The 16,154-nt window shown below is 41.6% G+C and overlaps 1 protein-coding gene across 1 annotated transcript in view; it reads left to right on the top strand.

The window, feature by feature from the left end:
* The window catches only part of LOC129859523 (N-chimaerin), a 58,717-nt gene that overhangs the window by 12,494 nt on the left and 30,069 nt on the right, over nt 1–16,154 (top strand). Inside the window, exons 5-6 of the mRNA XM_055929385.1 lie at nt 15,197–15,228; nt 15,315–15,428. Of these exons, the coding sequence (XP_055785360.1) occupies nt 15,197–15,228; nt 15,315–15,428 (146 nt within the window). The remainder of the gene's footprint in view (nt 1–15,196; nt 15,229–15,314; nt 15,429–16,154) is intronic.

The raw sequence follows: 16,154 nt of genomic DNA, 5'->3' as shown, positions 1-16,154 counted from the left end.
CTCACACACCCAATGTGGATAGGAACCTGAAACAGAAAGGATGAGTGTGTGAATATTGCGACAGAAGTGCTTTTAATTCAATAGATTGTTTTTTAAATAATCTGTAGCACTGAACCATATTTAATCCCGACATTGTCTTGGCCACCTGCTCCTGCCCGCAGCATTAAATATGCAGACTGCGCCACAATGACCTCTATGGAGCTCTCTACTGTACAACAGATGTAGTACAAAGCCTGAATCATTACAGGTTAACTTCACATTGCATTTGGGACTTTTGTATTTCAACCACAACACAAGCTGTTCTGCAGCAGTGACACGCTGTTCCGTAGGTGGTTCCCTACCACCCTCTAGCCTAGAGAGCTCTGTAGGCTCCTTTAGACAGAATGAGCTGATTTGCTCTCTCATTGCTGCACACCCTGCCAGCACACCCTGCCTGGCCATTTATCATCTGACCCCCACAACTCTACCTTTAGGGTTGACTTCTGAAAGTGTCTGTTATCCTCTACAACTGTGGTCACCAACCAGTCGATCATGATTGACTGGTCGATCTCCAAGGCATTTCTAGTCGATCGCCAAACATTTCTGTAAAAAAAAACAACGATCAAGCCTTGCGTCCTGTATTTTTTTAAATTAGTTTCGCACTGTTGGTGGTAGGAGCACTTGTTTCAGCAGCCATAGTGCGGGGATGGCAGTGTTCCCATTTTGAACCATTTCATGTGTCTGAAGGTAGAACTCTGCCTCCCTGACTCAATGAATACAGTGATGAGCTCATGTTTAAATTATTCAGCACTACCAACACTGTGCATTTTATGGCTTATAAAAAGGTGTTGAACATTCTCTCTACTTACAAACGCAACAATCAGCACTGAAGCTGCAATGAATGAGTATAGCCAAGTATTCCGATAAGCTAGCTGCTTGTCTTAAAAATAAAAAATAAAAAACATTTATATTAAGGAATATTTCACCTTCTCTGGTTATAGGAATAACAACATGAATTGGTGTATGAGGCAGAAATAATGCAGTGGGACTTGAGTTTTGCCATCTGCTGGAAGACTGTGTCCCCTTTTCTCAGCGGAAGGATGGAGAGTCGGGTGATAGGCAGCCTCAACGCTCCTCTCTCCCTCCCCTCAGACTGACCATCAGCTGCAGGCTAGATCCAGTAAAAAAACAAACAGAAGCAAATTATTATGCTCACTTAGCTGTGGCTCACAAGTAGTACAGAATTTGATCTATTACCGTGGTCTGAGAACAACAACATTGGCAGGGCAATTCAAGCATAGGCAATATGCAGTGATAATGCATTGAGCCTACGGCACTAACCTCTTTGCTACAGAACTGTTTTAATTGGTTAATGTTAAAAAATAAATAGCAAATTTTGACTCTGATCTTGACTCAGAAAAGGTTGGTGACCACTGCTCTTCAAAGATGGGACAAAACCACAAAGGGTTGCTCTCATTGTCTGTGCTTGTGAAGTGCTGAGTAGCTGAGGTCTGTCTTTTGTGTCAGAAGTGGGGATAAGCAGTATTGGTTTCCTCTACTAACCCACAGGGAGATAAAGTTTTGTTGAAAACCTGCTTACGCTAGCTGTTGTACAAAGATATGTAATTGCTCTCTTGATGAGCCTACTTGTCATTTGGGTATTGTCATAGTTTTGAAGGATTTCCATACTTCGTGTGTTTCCTAAAACAGTCTACATTTCCTAAAACAGTCTACATTTCAACACATGTTTTTAAGGTAATCTTCTCTACAAAGCATAGCCTATTTATGAATTTAGAATACATTTCTATATTGTTTATTTTAGGCTTAAAAATAAAACCTTACCAAGGTTTGGTCTCCTTAAAAATAGTGCGCCGTCAACCAATCATGTCAATGGGGAGCTATATGGTGCCCTCTACATTGTTACAAAATTTGAAAGGCGCACAGCAATGCGGTACGGAGATCAATTTGGCCTATGTATGCATAAATTGGTTTTAAGTTCCCTCTACACCGACACAAACAGTATCCCGCAGACACTAACACACACCCTTGTTCTCAGCCATATTTGTCTTGAATACTTTGGCCTTTACTATTATTAGGTAAAGAAGCACAGATGGGATGATTTATAAATCATTTAATTGCATGTGTATTATTTTGAATTGAAGGGGCTCAGTCACACAGGCCATTCTCTCAGTGACACAATTGTGCCATGACCCTCTATTGACATTGAGGAGATGGGGAGCCCATTTGCATCTCAGAAGCCAGTTTACTGGGTTTGGAGTGGGGGTTAATTATAAATAATTCAGTCTGAACAGTAGCTTTAGAATATAAAGTTAAAGTTGAGAGAGTGTTGATTTTAGGGGTTTCCATTTCATGTTTAGTCCACAAATCTTAGGCTATTCCCTGGAGGTGATGCCTTCCTCTGTCTGTCTGCTTTTTAACCTTCATAAAACTGAAAGTCATTATATAAGGTTACATGAGGTGAAACCAGGCAATTTAATAAGTAGAGCTGGGACTATAAACCCAAAATTATCGTCATCAACCATACTGATCAGGCATTTTGCTGATATCGTTTGTTACGATAAGTAGCCTGTACTATAGCAATGTGAAGTTTGAAATTAAATACATTTCCTAATATGGGTGATTGTTAATGGCACAATTTATGGCCACAACTATTCGACTAGTAGTTTTAACCTGTTTGGGCTGCAAGCCCGAAATCGGACGAAAATGACAACAGCTGCAGGGCGCGAAATTCAAAATCTATTTTTTTTAAATATTTAACTTTTACACATTAACAAGTCCAATACAGCATTTGAAAGATAAACATCTTGTCAATCCAGCCAACATGTCCGATTTTTTAAATGTTTTACAGAGAAAACACCACATATATTTATGTTAGCTCACCACCAAATACAAAAGTGGACAGACACGTATGGATATGATTATGAAGTATGAATTATGATTGAAGTAGCATGCACAAGCCAACCGAAATAAACTAAAACCAACCTAAAGAGCCCAGAAAAAACTACCTCAGATGACAGTCATATAACATGTTACACAATAAATCTGTTTTGTTCATAAAAAGTGCATATTTTAGCTATAAATCAGTTTTACATTGATGCTACCCAAAAATGCTAACACATAGCTAGAGTCTGAATCCAGACGGGAGTAGCCAGAGAAAATACATACACCAACGTCGGCTACTAATTACACCTCATAAAACATTTCAGAAAAACATATGGTGGATAACTAATGAAAGACAGATATCGTGTGAATAAAGCCAACATTTCCGATTTTTGAAGTGTTTTACAGCGAAAACACAATATATCGTTATATTAGCTAACAACATAAGCTAGCATAAGTCAGCACTAGGATTGGTCAAGCGCTAGCCTAGCACAGTTAGCCCACTTAGCACAACACAGCTCAACAGATATATGAAAAAGCATCCCAAATTGGGTCTTATCTTTCTTGATATTCCATCAGAATGTTGTAACGGGGTCCAATGTCCAGTAGAGTCTTTAGTTGGGTTCCAGAACGAATTATTTCCCTCTTTGGTTAGCTAGCACAATAGCATTGCGGCGCTACACAGCGTTTCTTCAAAAAAATCTTCCGTCGTATCACATCTAAAGTCCAGAATAAATTGCAATAATATAATTAAAGTATATTGAAAAAACATACTTTAGGATGATTTTGTGACATGTATCAAATAATATCGTAGTCAGACATCATATTCAACGTTATCTACCTTGTTCCAGAAGCCGAGACCAAATTATCCTTCGCGCCCGGAAATTTTTTTTAACTGCGCAGGTCTCACAAGAAGGTGTGTTATTCAGTCCATGGACGAGATATTCGACTCCTTTCAATTCTCACTTCCGCATTACAGCCTGAGGAAGGCGTGTGAAGTGTCCCTATGGTCCTAAGTCAAAGGGCCTTTTATAGAGAAGGTCTTAAAGAGACACATCGCATTTTGAAAATCTCAATTCGGCTGGGAAAATGGCTGTAAAAATATTTCTGTTCGACTTAGAGAAACAATTCAAACCTTTTTAGAAACTATAGACTGTTATCTATCCAACAGTAGTAAATATATGCATATTGGAAAATAAAAAGTTTCTTAGGAGGCCGTTTGAAAATGTGCACACATTTTCCAGTTTTTTCAATATTCAGCTTGCAGCCCAAACAGGTTTTAAAGGATAAAAAAAACTGTTGCAGATTAATGTTATAAACGTATTGTTCTATTTGTTATCGTCTCAATTCAGGCAATTTTTCGCAATATGGATATTTGTCCAAATTGCTAAGCTCTAAGTAGTCTGCTCTTTTGCGCATACTGTATATAGCACTTTCTCTTGTCTGACACAGTACTGTATTTTAGTTTGTAATATGCTAAATGTTTTAATCGCAAATTATCATTGCAGACTATGCCTATTGTAGTTTTGTCTATGTTGCTTGCTGCCAGATTGGAAGTGATGGAAATATTCAGATTTTGTCTTGTTGTTTTCTGCTCATTACTGTATGTCTGCCCGAAGGTAAATTGTTGTCTGCCCGAAGGTAAATTGTTAGCTGACCTCTCGTGTGGACATGCACTCTTTACTGGGAATGCAAACACATGCTGGTGTAAGTGGAGGATTCAAGGGTGATTACCCTGCCTGTATCTAATAGCTTGTTCTGCCTGCACCAATAGAAATCAGATGCCCTGGCAGCCAGCCATCAGCTTTGATCTCTGACGCGAACTACAACGTCCGTCTGTCTGCCCGCCCAGTACCGGTCAAAAGTTTGGACACATACTCATTCCAGGGTTTTCTTTTATTTTGACTATTTTCTACCTTGTGTAATAGTGAAGACATCAAAACTATAAAATAACACACATTGAATCATGTAGTAACACAAAAAGTGTTAAACAAATCAAAATATATTTTAGATTCTTCAAAGTAGCCACCCTTTGCCTTGACAGCTTTGCACACTCTTGGCATTCTCTCAACCAGCTTCACCTGGAATGCTATTCCAACAGTCTCGAAGGAGTTCCCACATATCCCGAGCACTTGTTGGCTGCTTTTCCTTCACTCTGCGGTCCAACTCATCCCAAACCATCATCTCAATTGGGTTGAGGTCGAGTGATTGTGGCCAGGTCATCTGATGCAGCACTCCATCACTCTTCTTCTTGGTCAAATAGCCCTTCCACAACCTGGAGGTGTGTTGGGTCATTGTCCTGTTGAAAAAATATATATATTCCCACTAAGCGCAAACAAGATGGGGTGGCATATCGCTGCAGAATGCTGTGGTAGCCATGCTGGTTAACCTTTCTGAGCACAGATCCCGATTTTCGGGATCATTTCCCTAAACAACCGCTGAATTGCAGGGCGCCAAATTCAAAAATATTACTAAATATATTTATAATCATGCAATCACAAGTGAAATATACCAAAACACAGCTTAGCTTGTTGTTAATCTACCTATCGTGTCAGATTTTGAAAATATGCTTTGCAACATGTTGTTCTAGCATTGATTGTATCAATCAATGCTAGAACAGCTAGCCTTATATTAGCTTGGTTAGCTTGGTCACGAAAGTCAGAAAAGCAATAAAATTAATCGCTTACCTTTGATCATCTTCGGATGTTTGCACTCACGAGACTCCCAGTTACACAACAAATGTTCTTTTTGTTAGATAAATATTACTTTTATAACAAAAAACGCCATTTGGGTTGCGCGTTATGTTCAGAAAACTACAGCCTCGTTCCGTTCGACGAAAATTCCAAAAAGTATCTGTAATGGTCGTAGAAACATGTCAAATGTTTTTTATAATCAATCCTCAGGTTGTTTTTAACAAACATAATCGATAATAGTTCAACCGGACCGTAACCTATTCAATAAGAGAGAAACGGAAAATGGAGAGCTCCCCTCTCGCGCGCACGCACTATTCAGAGGACACCTGACTACTTTTGAAAAATCTCGTTCATTTTTAAAAATAAAAGCCTGAAACTATGTCTAAAGCCTGGTCACAGCCTGAGGAAGCCATTGGAAAAGGAATCTGGTTGATACCCCTTTAAATGGAAGAAATACTGGCCAGGAAACAGAAAAAAAAGAGGGAAAAAAGAATATCACTTCCGGGTTATATTTTCTCAGGTTTTCGCCTGCAGAATCAGTTTTGTTATACTCACAGACAATATTTTGACAGTTTTGGAAACTTTGGAGTGTTTTCTATCCTAATCTGTAAATTATATGCATATTCTACGATCTGGACCAGAGAAATAGTCTGTTTACCTTGGGAACGTTATTTAAAAAAATAAAATAATAATCTGACCCCTAGCGTCAAGAAGTTAGGTGAAGCTTGAATTCTACATAAATCAACAAAGCACCATCTCACCACCACCTCCATGCGTCACGGTGGGAACCACACATGCAGAGATCATCCGTTCACCTACTCTGCATCTCACAAAGACACGGCGGTTGGAACCAAAAATCTAATTTGGACTCATCAGACCAAAGGACAGATTTCCACCGGTCTAATGTCCATTGCTCGTGTTTCTTGGCCCAAGCAAGTCTCTTCTTCTTATTGGTGTCCCTTAGCAGTGGTTTCTTTGCAGGCATTTCTACCATGAAGGCCTGATTTTTAAACTTCGTCTCCTCTGAACAGTTGATGTTGCGATGTGTCTGTTACTTGAGCTCTGTGAAGCATTTATTTGTGCTGCAATTTTGGAGGCTGGTACCTCTGAACTAATGAACTTACCGTCTGCAGCAGCAGTTACTCTGGGTCTTCCTTTCCTGTGGTGGTCCACATGAGAGCCAGTTTCATCATAGCCCTTGATGGTTTTTGCGACTGCACTTGAAGAAACTTTAAAGTTATTAATGTCCCGCATTGACTGACCTTCATGTCTTAAGGTAATGGACTATTGTTTCTTTTTGCTTTTTTGAGCTGTTCTTGCCATAATATGGACTTGGGTTTTTAACATCTTCTATATACCAACCCTACCTTCTCATAACACAACTGATTGGCTCATGAAGCTGGTTGAGAGAACGTGCAAAGATGTCAGCAAGGCAAAGGTTGGCTACTTAACATAATCAGAAAAATATTTTGAATTGTGTAACACTTTTTTGGTTACTACATGATTCCATATGTGTTATTTTCCGTAAGTATTCAGACTTTTGCTATGAGACACAAATTTGAGCTCAGGTGCATCCTGTTTCCATTGATCATCCTTGATGTTTCTAAAACTTGATTGGAGTCTACCTGTGGTAAATTCAATTGATTGGATATAATTTGGAACTGCACACACCTGTCTAATACAAGGTCCCACAGTTGACAGTGCATGTCAGAGCAAAAACCAAACCATGAGGTCGAGGGAATTGTCTGTAGCGCTCCAAGACAGGATTGTGTCGACCACTTCTGGGGAATTTCTGCAGCATTGAACGTTCCCAAGAACACAGTGGCCTCAATAATTCTTAAATGGAAGAACTTTGGAACAACCAAGACTCTTCCTCGAGCGGGCCGCCCGGCCAAACTGAGCAATCGGGGGAGAAGGGCCTTACAATTTTTAAAACATTACAATACATTCACACATTTCACAACACTGTGCACCCTCGGGCCCCTACACCTCTACCACATATCTACAGTACAAAATCCATGTGCATAGTGCGTATGTTATCGTGTGTGTATGCATGCGTTTGTGTTGCTTCACAGTCCCCGCTGTTCCGTAAGGTGTATTGGCTGGGTCTTTCAGCATGACAATGATCCCAAATACACCGCCCGGGCAACGAAGGAGTGGCTTCGTAAGAAGCATTTCAAGGTCCTGTTGTGGCCTAGCCAGTCTCCAGATCTCAACCCCATAGAAAATCTTTGGAGGGAGTTGAAAGTGGTCCCGTGTGGCTCAGTTGGTAGAGCATGGCGCTTGCAACGCCAGGGTTGTGGGTTCATTCCCCACGGGGGGACCAGGATGAATATGTATTAACTTTCCAATTTGTAAGTCGCTCTGGATAAGAGCGTCTGCTAAATGACTTAAATGTAAATGTAAATGTAGCAACGCCAGGGTTGTGGGTTAATTTCCCACGGGGGGACCAGGATGAATATGTATGAACTTTCCAATTTGTAAGTCGCTCTGGATAAGAGCGTCTGCTAAATGACTTAAATGTAAAATGTAAAGTCTGTGTTGCCCAGCAACAGCCCCAAAACATCACTGCTCTAGAGGAGATCTGCATGGAGGAATCGGACAAAATACCAGCAACAGTGTGTGAAGACTTACAGAAAACATTTGACCTCTGTCATTGCCAACAAAAGGTATATAACAAAGTATTGAGAAACTTTTGTTATTGACCAAATACTTATTTTCCACCATAATTTGCAAATAAATCCATTAAAAATCCTACAATGTGATTTTCTGGATTTTTTTTTCTCATTTTGTCTGTCATGGTTGAAGTGTACAAATGATGAAAATTACAGGCCTCTCTCATCTTTTTAAGTGGGAGAACTTGCACAATTGGTGGCTGACAATAATTTTTTGCCCCACTGTACATGTAGTCATGGCTCTATGTAGTACTTTGTGCCTGCCATAGTCTTTTCTGGACTTGGACTGTGAAGAGACCTCTTGTGGGGTATGCATGAATGTCCGAGCTGTGCGCCAGTAGTTCAAACAGACAGCTCTGTGCATTCAACATGTCAATACCTTTCTTAAATACAAGTAGAGATACAGGTAATTAGAGGTCGACCGATTATGATTTTTCAACGCCGATACAGATTTATTGGTGGACCAAAAAAGCCGATACCGATTAATCGGACGTTTTAAATCAAATAAATAAATATATATATTTTTTTATATAAATAATATGTATTTGTAATAATGACTGAATGAACAGCCTATAGTGCATAAACATAAACCAATATGGTCCCGTGTGGCTCAGTTGGTAGAGCATGGCGCTTGCAACGCCAGGGTTGTGGGTTCATTCCCCACGGGGGGACCAGGATGAAAATGTATGAACTTTCCAATTTGTAAGTCGCTCTGGATAAGAGCGTCTGCTAAATGACTTAAATGTAAATGTAAATGTAAACACTTATTTTAACTTAATATAATACATCAATAAAATCAATTTAGCCTCAAATAAATAATGAAACATGTTCAATTTGGTTTAAATAATGCAAAAATAAAGTGTTGGAGAAGAAAGTAAAAGTGCAATATGTGCTATGTAAGAAAGCTAACGTTTCAGTTCCTTGCTCAGAACATGAGAACATATGAAAGCTGGTGGTTCCTTTTAACATGAGTCTAAAATATTCCCAGGTAAGAAGTTTTAGGTTGTAGTTATTGTAGGAATTATAGGACTATTTCTCTCTCTACCATTTGTATTTCATTAACCTTTGACTATTGGATGTTCTTATAGGCACTTTAGTATTGCCAGTGTAACAGTATAGCTTCTGTCCCTCTCCTCGCTCCCACCTGGGCTCGAACCAGGAACACGACAACAGCCACCCTCGAAGCAGCGTTACCCATCGCTCCACAAAAGCCGTTGCAACAGTTTGCAGAGCAAGGGGAACAACCACTCCAAGTCTCAGAGCAAGTGACGTAATAGCGCACACCCCGCTAACTAGCTAGCCATTTCACATCGGTTACATCAGCCTCATCTCAGGAGTTGATAGGCTTGAAGTCATAAACCGCAGAGCTGTTTGAATGAATGCTTACGAGCTGGTGCCTACCATCGCTCAGTCATACTGCTCTATCAAATCATAGACTTAATTATAACATAATAACACACAGAAATACGAGCCTTAGGTCATTAATATGGTCAGGATCGAGGGGAAAGATGAATGGAGCAAAGTACAGAGATATCCTTGATAATCTGTTCCAGAGCACTCGGTACCACAGACTGGGGCCAAGGTTCACCTTCCAACAGAACAACAACCCTAGCACATAGGCAAGACAACGCAGGAGTGGCTTCGGGACAAGTCTCTGAATGTCCTTGAATGCCCCAGCCAGAGCCCGAACTTGAACCCGATCAAACATCTCTGGAGAGACCTGAAAATAGCTGTGCAGCAATGCTCCCCATCCAACCTGACAGTGCTTGAGAGGATCTGCAAAGAAGAATGGGAGAACTCTCCAAATACAGGCGTGCCAAGCTTATAGTGTCATACCCAAGAAGACTTGAGGCTGTTTATTTATTTTATTTATTTTACCGTTATTTTACCAGGTCAGTTGACTGAGAACACGTTCTCATTTGCAGCAACGACCTGGGGAATAGTTACAGGGGAGAGGAGGGGGATGAATGAGCCAATTGTAAACTGGGGATTATTAGGTGACCATGATGGTTTGAGGGCCAGATTGGGAATTTAGCCAGGACACCGGGGTTAACACCCCTACTCTTACGATAAGTACCATGGGATCTTTAATGACCTCAGAGAGTCAGGACACCCGTTTAACGTCCCATCCGAAAGACGGCACCCTACACAGGGCAGTGTCCCCAATCACTGCCCTAGGGCATTGGGATATTTTTTAGACCAGAGGAAAGAGTGCCTCCTACTGGCCCTCCAACACCACTTCCAGCAGCATCTGGTCTCCCATCCAGGGACTGACCAGGACCAACCCTGCTTAGCTTCAGAAGCAAGCCTGCAGTGGTATTTGAGGCTGTAATCACAATACTTATGTAAAAGTACTTAGTAAAGGTTCTAAATACTTATGTAAATGTGTTAATATGGTAATATATATATATATATAAATTAGCAAAATGTCTGAACCTGTTTTTACCTTTCGTTATGAGTTATTGTGTAGATTGAAGGAAGAAAATTAAAAAAAAATTTATCTTAGAATAAGGCTGTAACTTAAAGTAGAAAAAGTCAAGGGGTCTGAATACTTTCCGAAAGCACTGTGCATTTTTTTAATGTGTGCACATTCCGTAATACTGTATATCCTGATATGGTACAGAAACGTTCTGAAAATATGAATACCACCCGACTCTAATTGCAACACAATAGGAATACATTTTCAACACTTTTTTTTTTATTCATAAAAAAAATAAAATAATTACCCCCTTTTCTCCCCAATTTTCGTGGTATCCAATCGCTAGTAATTACTATCTTGTCTCATTGCTACAACTTGTACGGGCTCGGGAGAAACGAAGGTCGAAAGCCATGCGTTCTCCGAAGCACAACCCAACCAAGCCGCACTGCTTCTTAACACATCGCGCCTCCAACCCGGAAGCCAGCCGCATCAATGTGTCGGAGGAAACACTGTGCACCTGGCCCGCTTGGTTAGCGCGCACTGCGCCTGGCCCGCCACAGGAGTCACTGGAGCGAGATAAGGATATCCCTACCGGCCAAACCCTCCCTAACCCGGACGACGCTGGGCCAATTGTGCGTCGCCTCCCGGTCGCGGCCGGCTGCGACAGAGCCTGGGCGCGAACCCAGAGACTCTGGTGGCGCAGCTAGCGCTGCGATGCAGTGCCCTAGACCACTGCGCCACCCGGGAGGCCCTCATTTTCAACACATTTTGATATGTGAATATCCAGTAGCATAGGCCTAGACAACTGCACAATTAAGTAGTAATCTGGGACATTTATTTAACGAGTTTCAGTTTCTCGAATTAACTCAAGAATATCAGAATCTCTATACTATCCGTCATCCATCAATAATTTTCTCCTATTTCCGTCTCATTCTGAACGTCGTAATATTCTATAAATCTACACAAAAACTGGTCTACATGATGACTCAGCGATACACAAATTGGCTTAGTTAATTTATTTACTAAATAAGCATACAGAATTACATAAACACACACACACAGGGGATATTATACATTGATTACTAACATAATGCAATGACAAGTCCCTGGTGAACTTTCCCGATATGATGGCTGGTTACACAATGAAAGGGGTGGTGTAAGAGAGCGGGAGAAGGAGAGACAAAGGAATTCAACTATCGTACATAATACGCTCATTGTGGATATTTAGCACCCTACCAATCACTCGTTCGGATTTAGAAATGCAATGTACATATTTACGCTTATGTCTTTGTCGTCTCTCTTTGTTGAAATCGCCAGGCCTATTTTATGGGGAGTCAGCCGACAAAGTCTTTGGTTGTCCACCAGAGGTCACCATGCTGTTTGTAATCGTAACTTCTTGGTCTCGGAGTGTCTGTTAGAACCGATCCTCCAAAGGTGTACCACGCATTGTTCAGAGATGCTTGTAAGAATAGATATTTTTGACGTATCTATGGTGGTGAAAGGAAATTGTTCCTTGTCTCTCGTCTTCGGTCGAGTTTCCTAGACTATTTTACATATACAGCTGCTGACTGAATGTGTAGTCTAGTTTTCACCTTCACTCGTCGAGAGTGTGAGGGTCTTACCATCCTCGTACCAGAGGAACCAGGCTATGAGGGGTGGCCAGTCCTCTTCTGGCTGTGCCGGGTGGAGATTATAACAGAACTATGCCAAGATGTTCATAAGTGACAAGCATGGTCAAATAATAATCATGAATAATTTTCAGTTGGCTTTTCATAGCCGATCATTAAGAGTTGAAAACAGCAGGTCTGGGACAGGTGGCGGTTCCATAACCGCAGGCAGAACAGTTGAAACTGGAATAGCAGCAAGGCCAGGTGGACTGGGGACAGCAAGGAGTCATCATGCCCGGTAGTCCTGACGTATGGTCCTAGGGCTCAGGTCCTCCGAGAGAGAGAAAGAAAGAGAGAAGGAGAGAATTAGAAAGAGCCAAGATTTTCAAAATGTTCATAAATGACAAGCATGGTCAAATAATAATCAGGAATAAAAGTCAGTTGGCTTTTCATAGCCGATCATTAAGAGTTGAAAGCAGCAGGTCTGGGACAGGTAGGGGTTCCATAACCGCAGGCAGAGCAGTTGAAACTGGAACAGCAGCAAGGCCAGGTGGACTGGGGACAGCAAGGAGTCATCATGCCCGGTTTGCCGTGACGTATGGTCCTAGGGCTCAGGTTCTCAGAGAGAGAGAAAGAAAGAGAGAACGAGAGAATTAGTGAGAGCATACTTAAATTCACACAGGACACTGGATAAGACAGGAGAAGTACTCCAGGTATAACCAACTGACCCTAGCCCCCCGACACATAAACTACTGCAACATAAATACTGGAGGCTGAGACAGGAGGGGTCAGGAGACACTGTGGCCCCATCCGATGATACCCCCGGACAGGGCCAAACAGGAAGGATATAACCCCACCCACTTTGCCAAAGCACATCCCCCGCACCACTAGAGGGATATCTCCATCCACCAACTTACAATCCTGAGACAAGGCCGAGTATAGCCCACAAAGATCTCCACCACAGCACAAACCAAGGGGGGGCGCCAACCCAGACAGGAATATCACGTCAGTAACTCAACCCACTCAAGTGACACACCCCTCCTAGGGACGGCATGAAAGAGCACCAGTAAGCCAGTGACTCAGCCCCTGTAATAGGGTTAGAGGCGGAGAATCCCAGTGGAGAGAGGGGAACCGGCCAGGCAGAGACAGCCAGGGCGGTTCGTTGCTCCAGAGCCTTTCCGTTCACCTTCACACTCCTGGGCCAGACTACACTCAATCATATGACCTACTGAAGAGATAAGTCTTCAGTAAAGACTTAAAGGTTGAGACCGAGTCTGCTTCTCTCACATGGGTAGGCAGACCGTTCCATAAAAATGGAGATCTATAGGAGAAAGCCCTGCCTCCCACTGTTTGCTTAGAAATTCTAGGGACAATTAGGAGGCCTGCGTCTTGTGACCGTAGCGTACGTATAGGTATGTACGGCAGGACCAACTCGGAAAGATAGGTAGGAGCAAGCCCATGTAACGCTTTATAGGTTAACAGTAAAACCTTGAAATCAGCCCTTGCCTTAACAGGAAGCCAGTGTAGGGAAGCTAGCACTGGAGTAATATGATCAAATTTCTTGGTTCTAGTCAGGATTCTAGCAGCCGTATTTAGCACTAACTGAAGTTTATTTAGTGCTTTATCCGGGTAGCCGGAAAGTAGAGCATTGCAGTAGTCTAACCTAGAAGTAACAAATGCATGGATGAATTTTTCTGCATCATTTTTGGACAGAGAATTTCTGATTTTTGCAATGTTACGTAGCGCTCTGCAATGTTATAAGCACTCTGGTATTCAGCTCGGGCTGCACGTATACTGGTCTAAATGGTTGATTTATTCAGCGTACAGCTAGAACCACTACACACCGGTAGCAACCCGGCAGTTTTTGGTCTCTATTTAAATGGCAACCATTTCAATGTGTAGCCACCGCTCCACGTTTTCTAGTCTCATGTAAATTTCATTAGGAGTCCTTTTTATAAGCACTCTGGAAAAAGTGGCGTTCCATCCTTTTGGCATAATGTTCGTGTTGTTACTGACTGGCTAAAATCCAATTTCATCTTCTCACAAATAGTTTCATATTTAATCATAAGTTTTACAACATTCAGATGTAACTCTGACATACATTGTGAAAGGTTGTAGAGTTACAATGTTTTCGTGATAACGTCTTTAATGATATCACAAATGATATGACATAATCATTGTTTGGATCCCCACCGACCATTTCCCACATTCTTTATGTTAGGAATATTGTTTCATTATCCATTTTTGGATGTTGAATTTCTTTGGGCAAGAACCTCTGTATACCACTCACATTCCATTCTTGGATACTGAGAGGCAGAGGGAGAAAAGTAGAAACCATTTGAGACTGGTCCTTAAGTCATTATACCAACCCCCCCGGGGGCTGCTGCTATCTTTGATCCTCACCCAGGAGGGAAAGTCATGACAGTCTTGTCACATTTCCATAGAAGTGCTGAAACCCCTCATAGATATTTATTTTACTTCATAGCCAGTTGAATATATAAAAGCAAAGGCTTGCATGAGTGTGATAAGCGATGCAAAATGTGTTCTGTTCTAGCTGCCACATTGAGTATTACATTCCGGCTTGGCCAGTCCCTAAATAGACACCGGTGCCTGCTAGCGTTGTCTCTGACTATGGTGCTTGTCCAGTGACCTTCCTCTGAAACACTAGATGGGCTAGTGGGCATTAGATCCTATTTAAGTTTGCTATACGTCTTCACAGTAGTCAAGTCGCGCAGCATACGGTGCATAATTCTTTACTTTATCCTCCATGTTAAATACTGCCCTATGCATCCCAGTGTTATAGCTGATGCAAGTAAAGTACTATTGGGATGACTTAGTTCTCATCTGGTTGTCTAACTTTGACAATCCGAAAACTAGTCTGTCTATTTTTTACTTAACAATGGAATATTTATTTGCTTTCAGGTGGATAACCGACCCAAATACTATGGGAGAGAGTAAGTTGGCTTATTTCCATTTAGAATTTAAACTAGTTGTTTATCCAGTCAGTATCAGTATTTCCAATGTTCTGTCTTCTCCCCAGGTACCATGGGATGGTCTCCAGAGAGGAGGCTGACCAGCTGCTGAGTGTGGCAGAGGGCAGTTACCTCATCAGGGAGAGCCAGAGGCAGCCTGGGACTTACACACTGGCCCTACGGTTAGGCACACGCACACCCTTTCTACAAATAGACTTTCCAAAAAAGTGTGATTCATGACTTGTTTTTGGTTAGTTTTTAAACTTTATATATCTTTTTTTGTTTGGAGTTTTACCGCTTTTTTCTCCCCAATTTAAGGGAGGTTTTGGCCGGCCAAACCCTCCCTTAATCCGGAAGACGTAGGGCCAATTTTGCGACGCCTCATGGGTGTCACGGCCACCTGTGAGAGAGAGCCTCGAACCCGGGTCTGTAGGAACGCCTCAAGCACTGTGATGCAGTGCTTTAGACTGCTGCACCACACAGGAGGTAGTTTTAAAAATTATTTTTAACACATTTTTTTATCCTTGTTATTTAACCTCAATTCTAAGCCATTTGGTAGGGCGGGGTTTCTACTAAGCTAACATATGTAATTGCTTTAAGATAATCATAACATGGATCATTTAGCTATTTGATTTGGAATTTTAGGAACCATTTAGGTACGCTATATATACAAAAGTATGTGGACACCCCATCAAATGAGTGGATTCATCTATTTCATCCACACCTGTTGTTGACAGGTTTATAAAATTGGACACTTAGAGATGCAATCTCCATAGACAAACATTGGCAGTAGAATGGCCTTACTGAAGAGCTCAGTCACGTTTGACGTGGCACCGTCATAGGATGCAACCTTTCCAACGAGTCAGTTATCAAGTTTCTGCCTTGCTAGAGCTGCCACGGTAAACTCG

This window comes from Salvelinus fontinalis, chromosome 7 (assembly GCF_029448725.1).
Source record: "Salvelinus fontinalis isolate EN_2023a chromosome 7, ASM2944872v1, whole genome shotgun sequence".
Classification (NCBI taxonomy): Eukaryota; Metazoa; Chordata; class Actinopteri; order Salmoniformes; family Salmonidae; genus Salvelinus; species Salvelinus fontinalis.
Note: the sequence above shows the minus strand (reverse complement) of the source record. Positions and strands in the feature narration are given on the sequence as shown.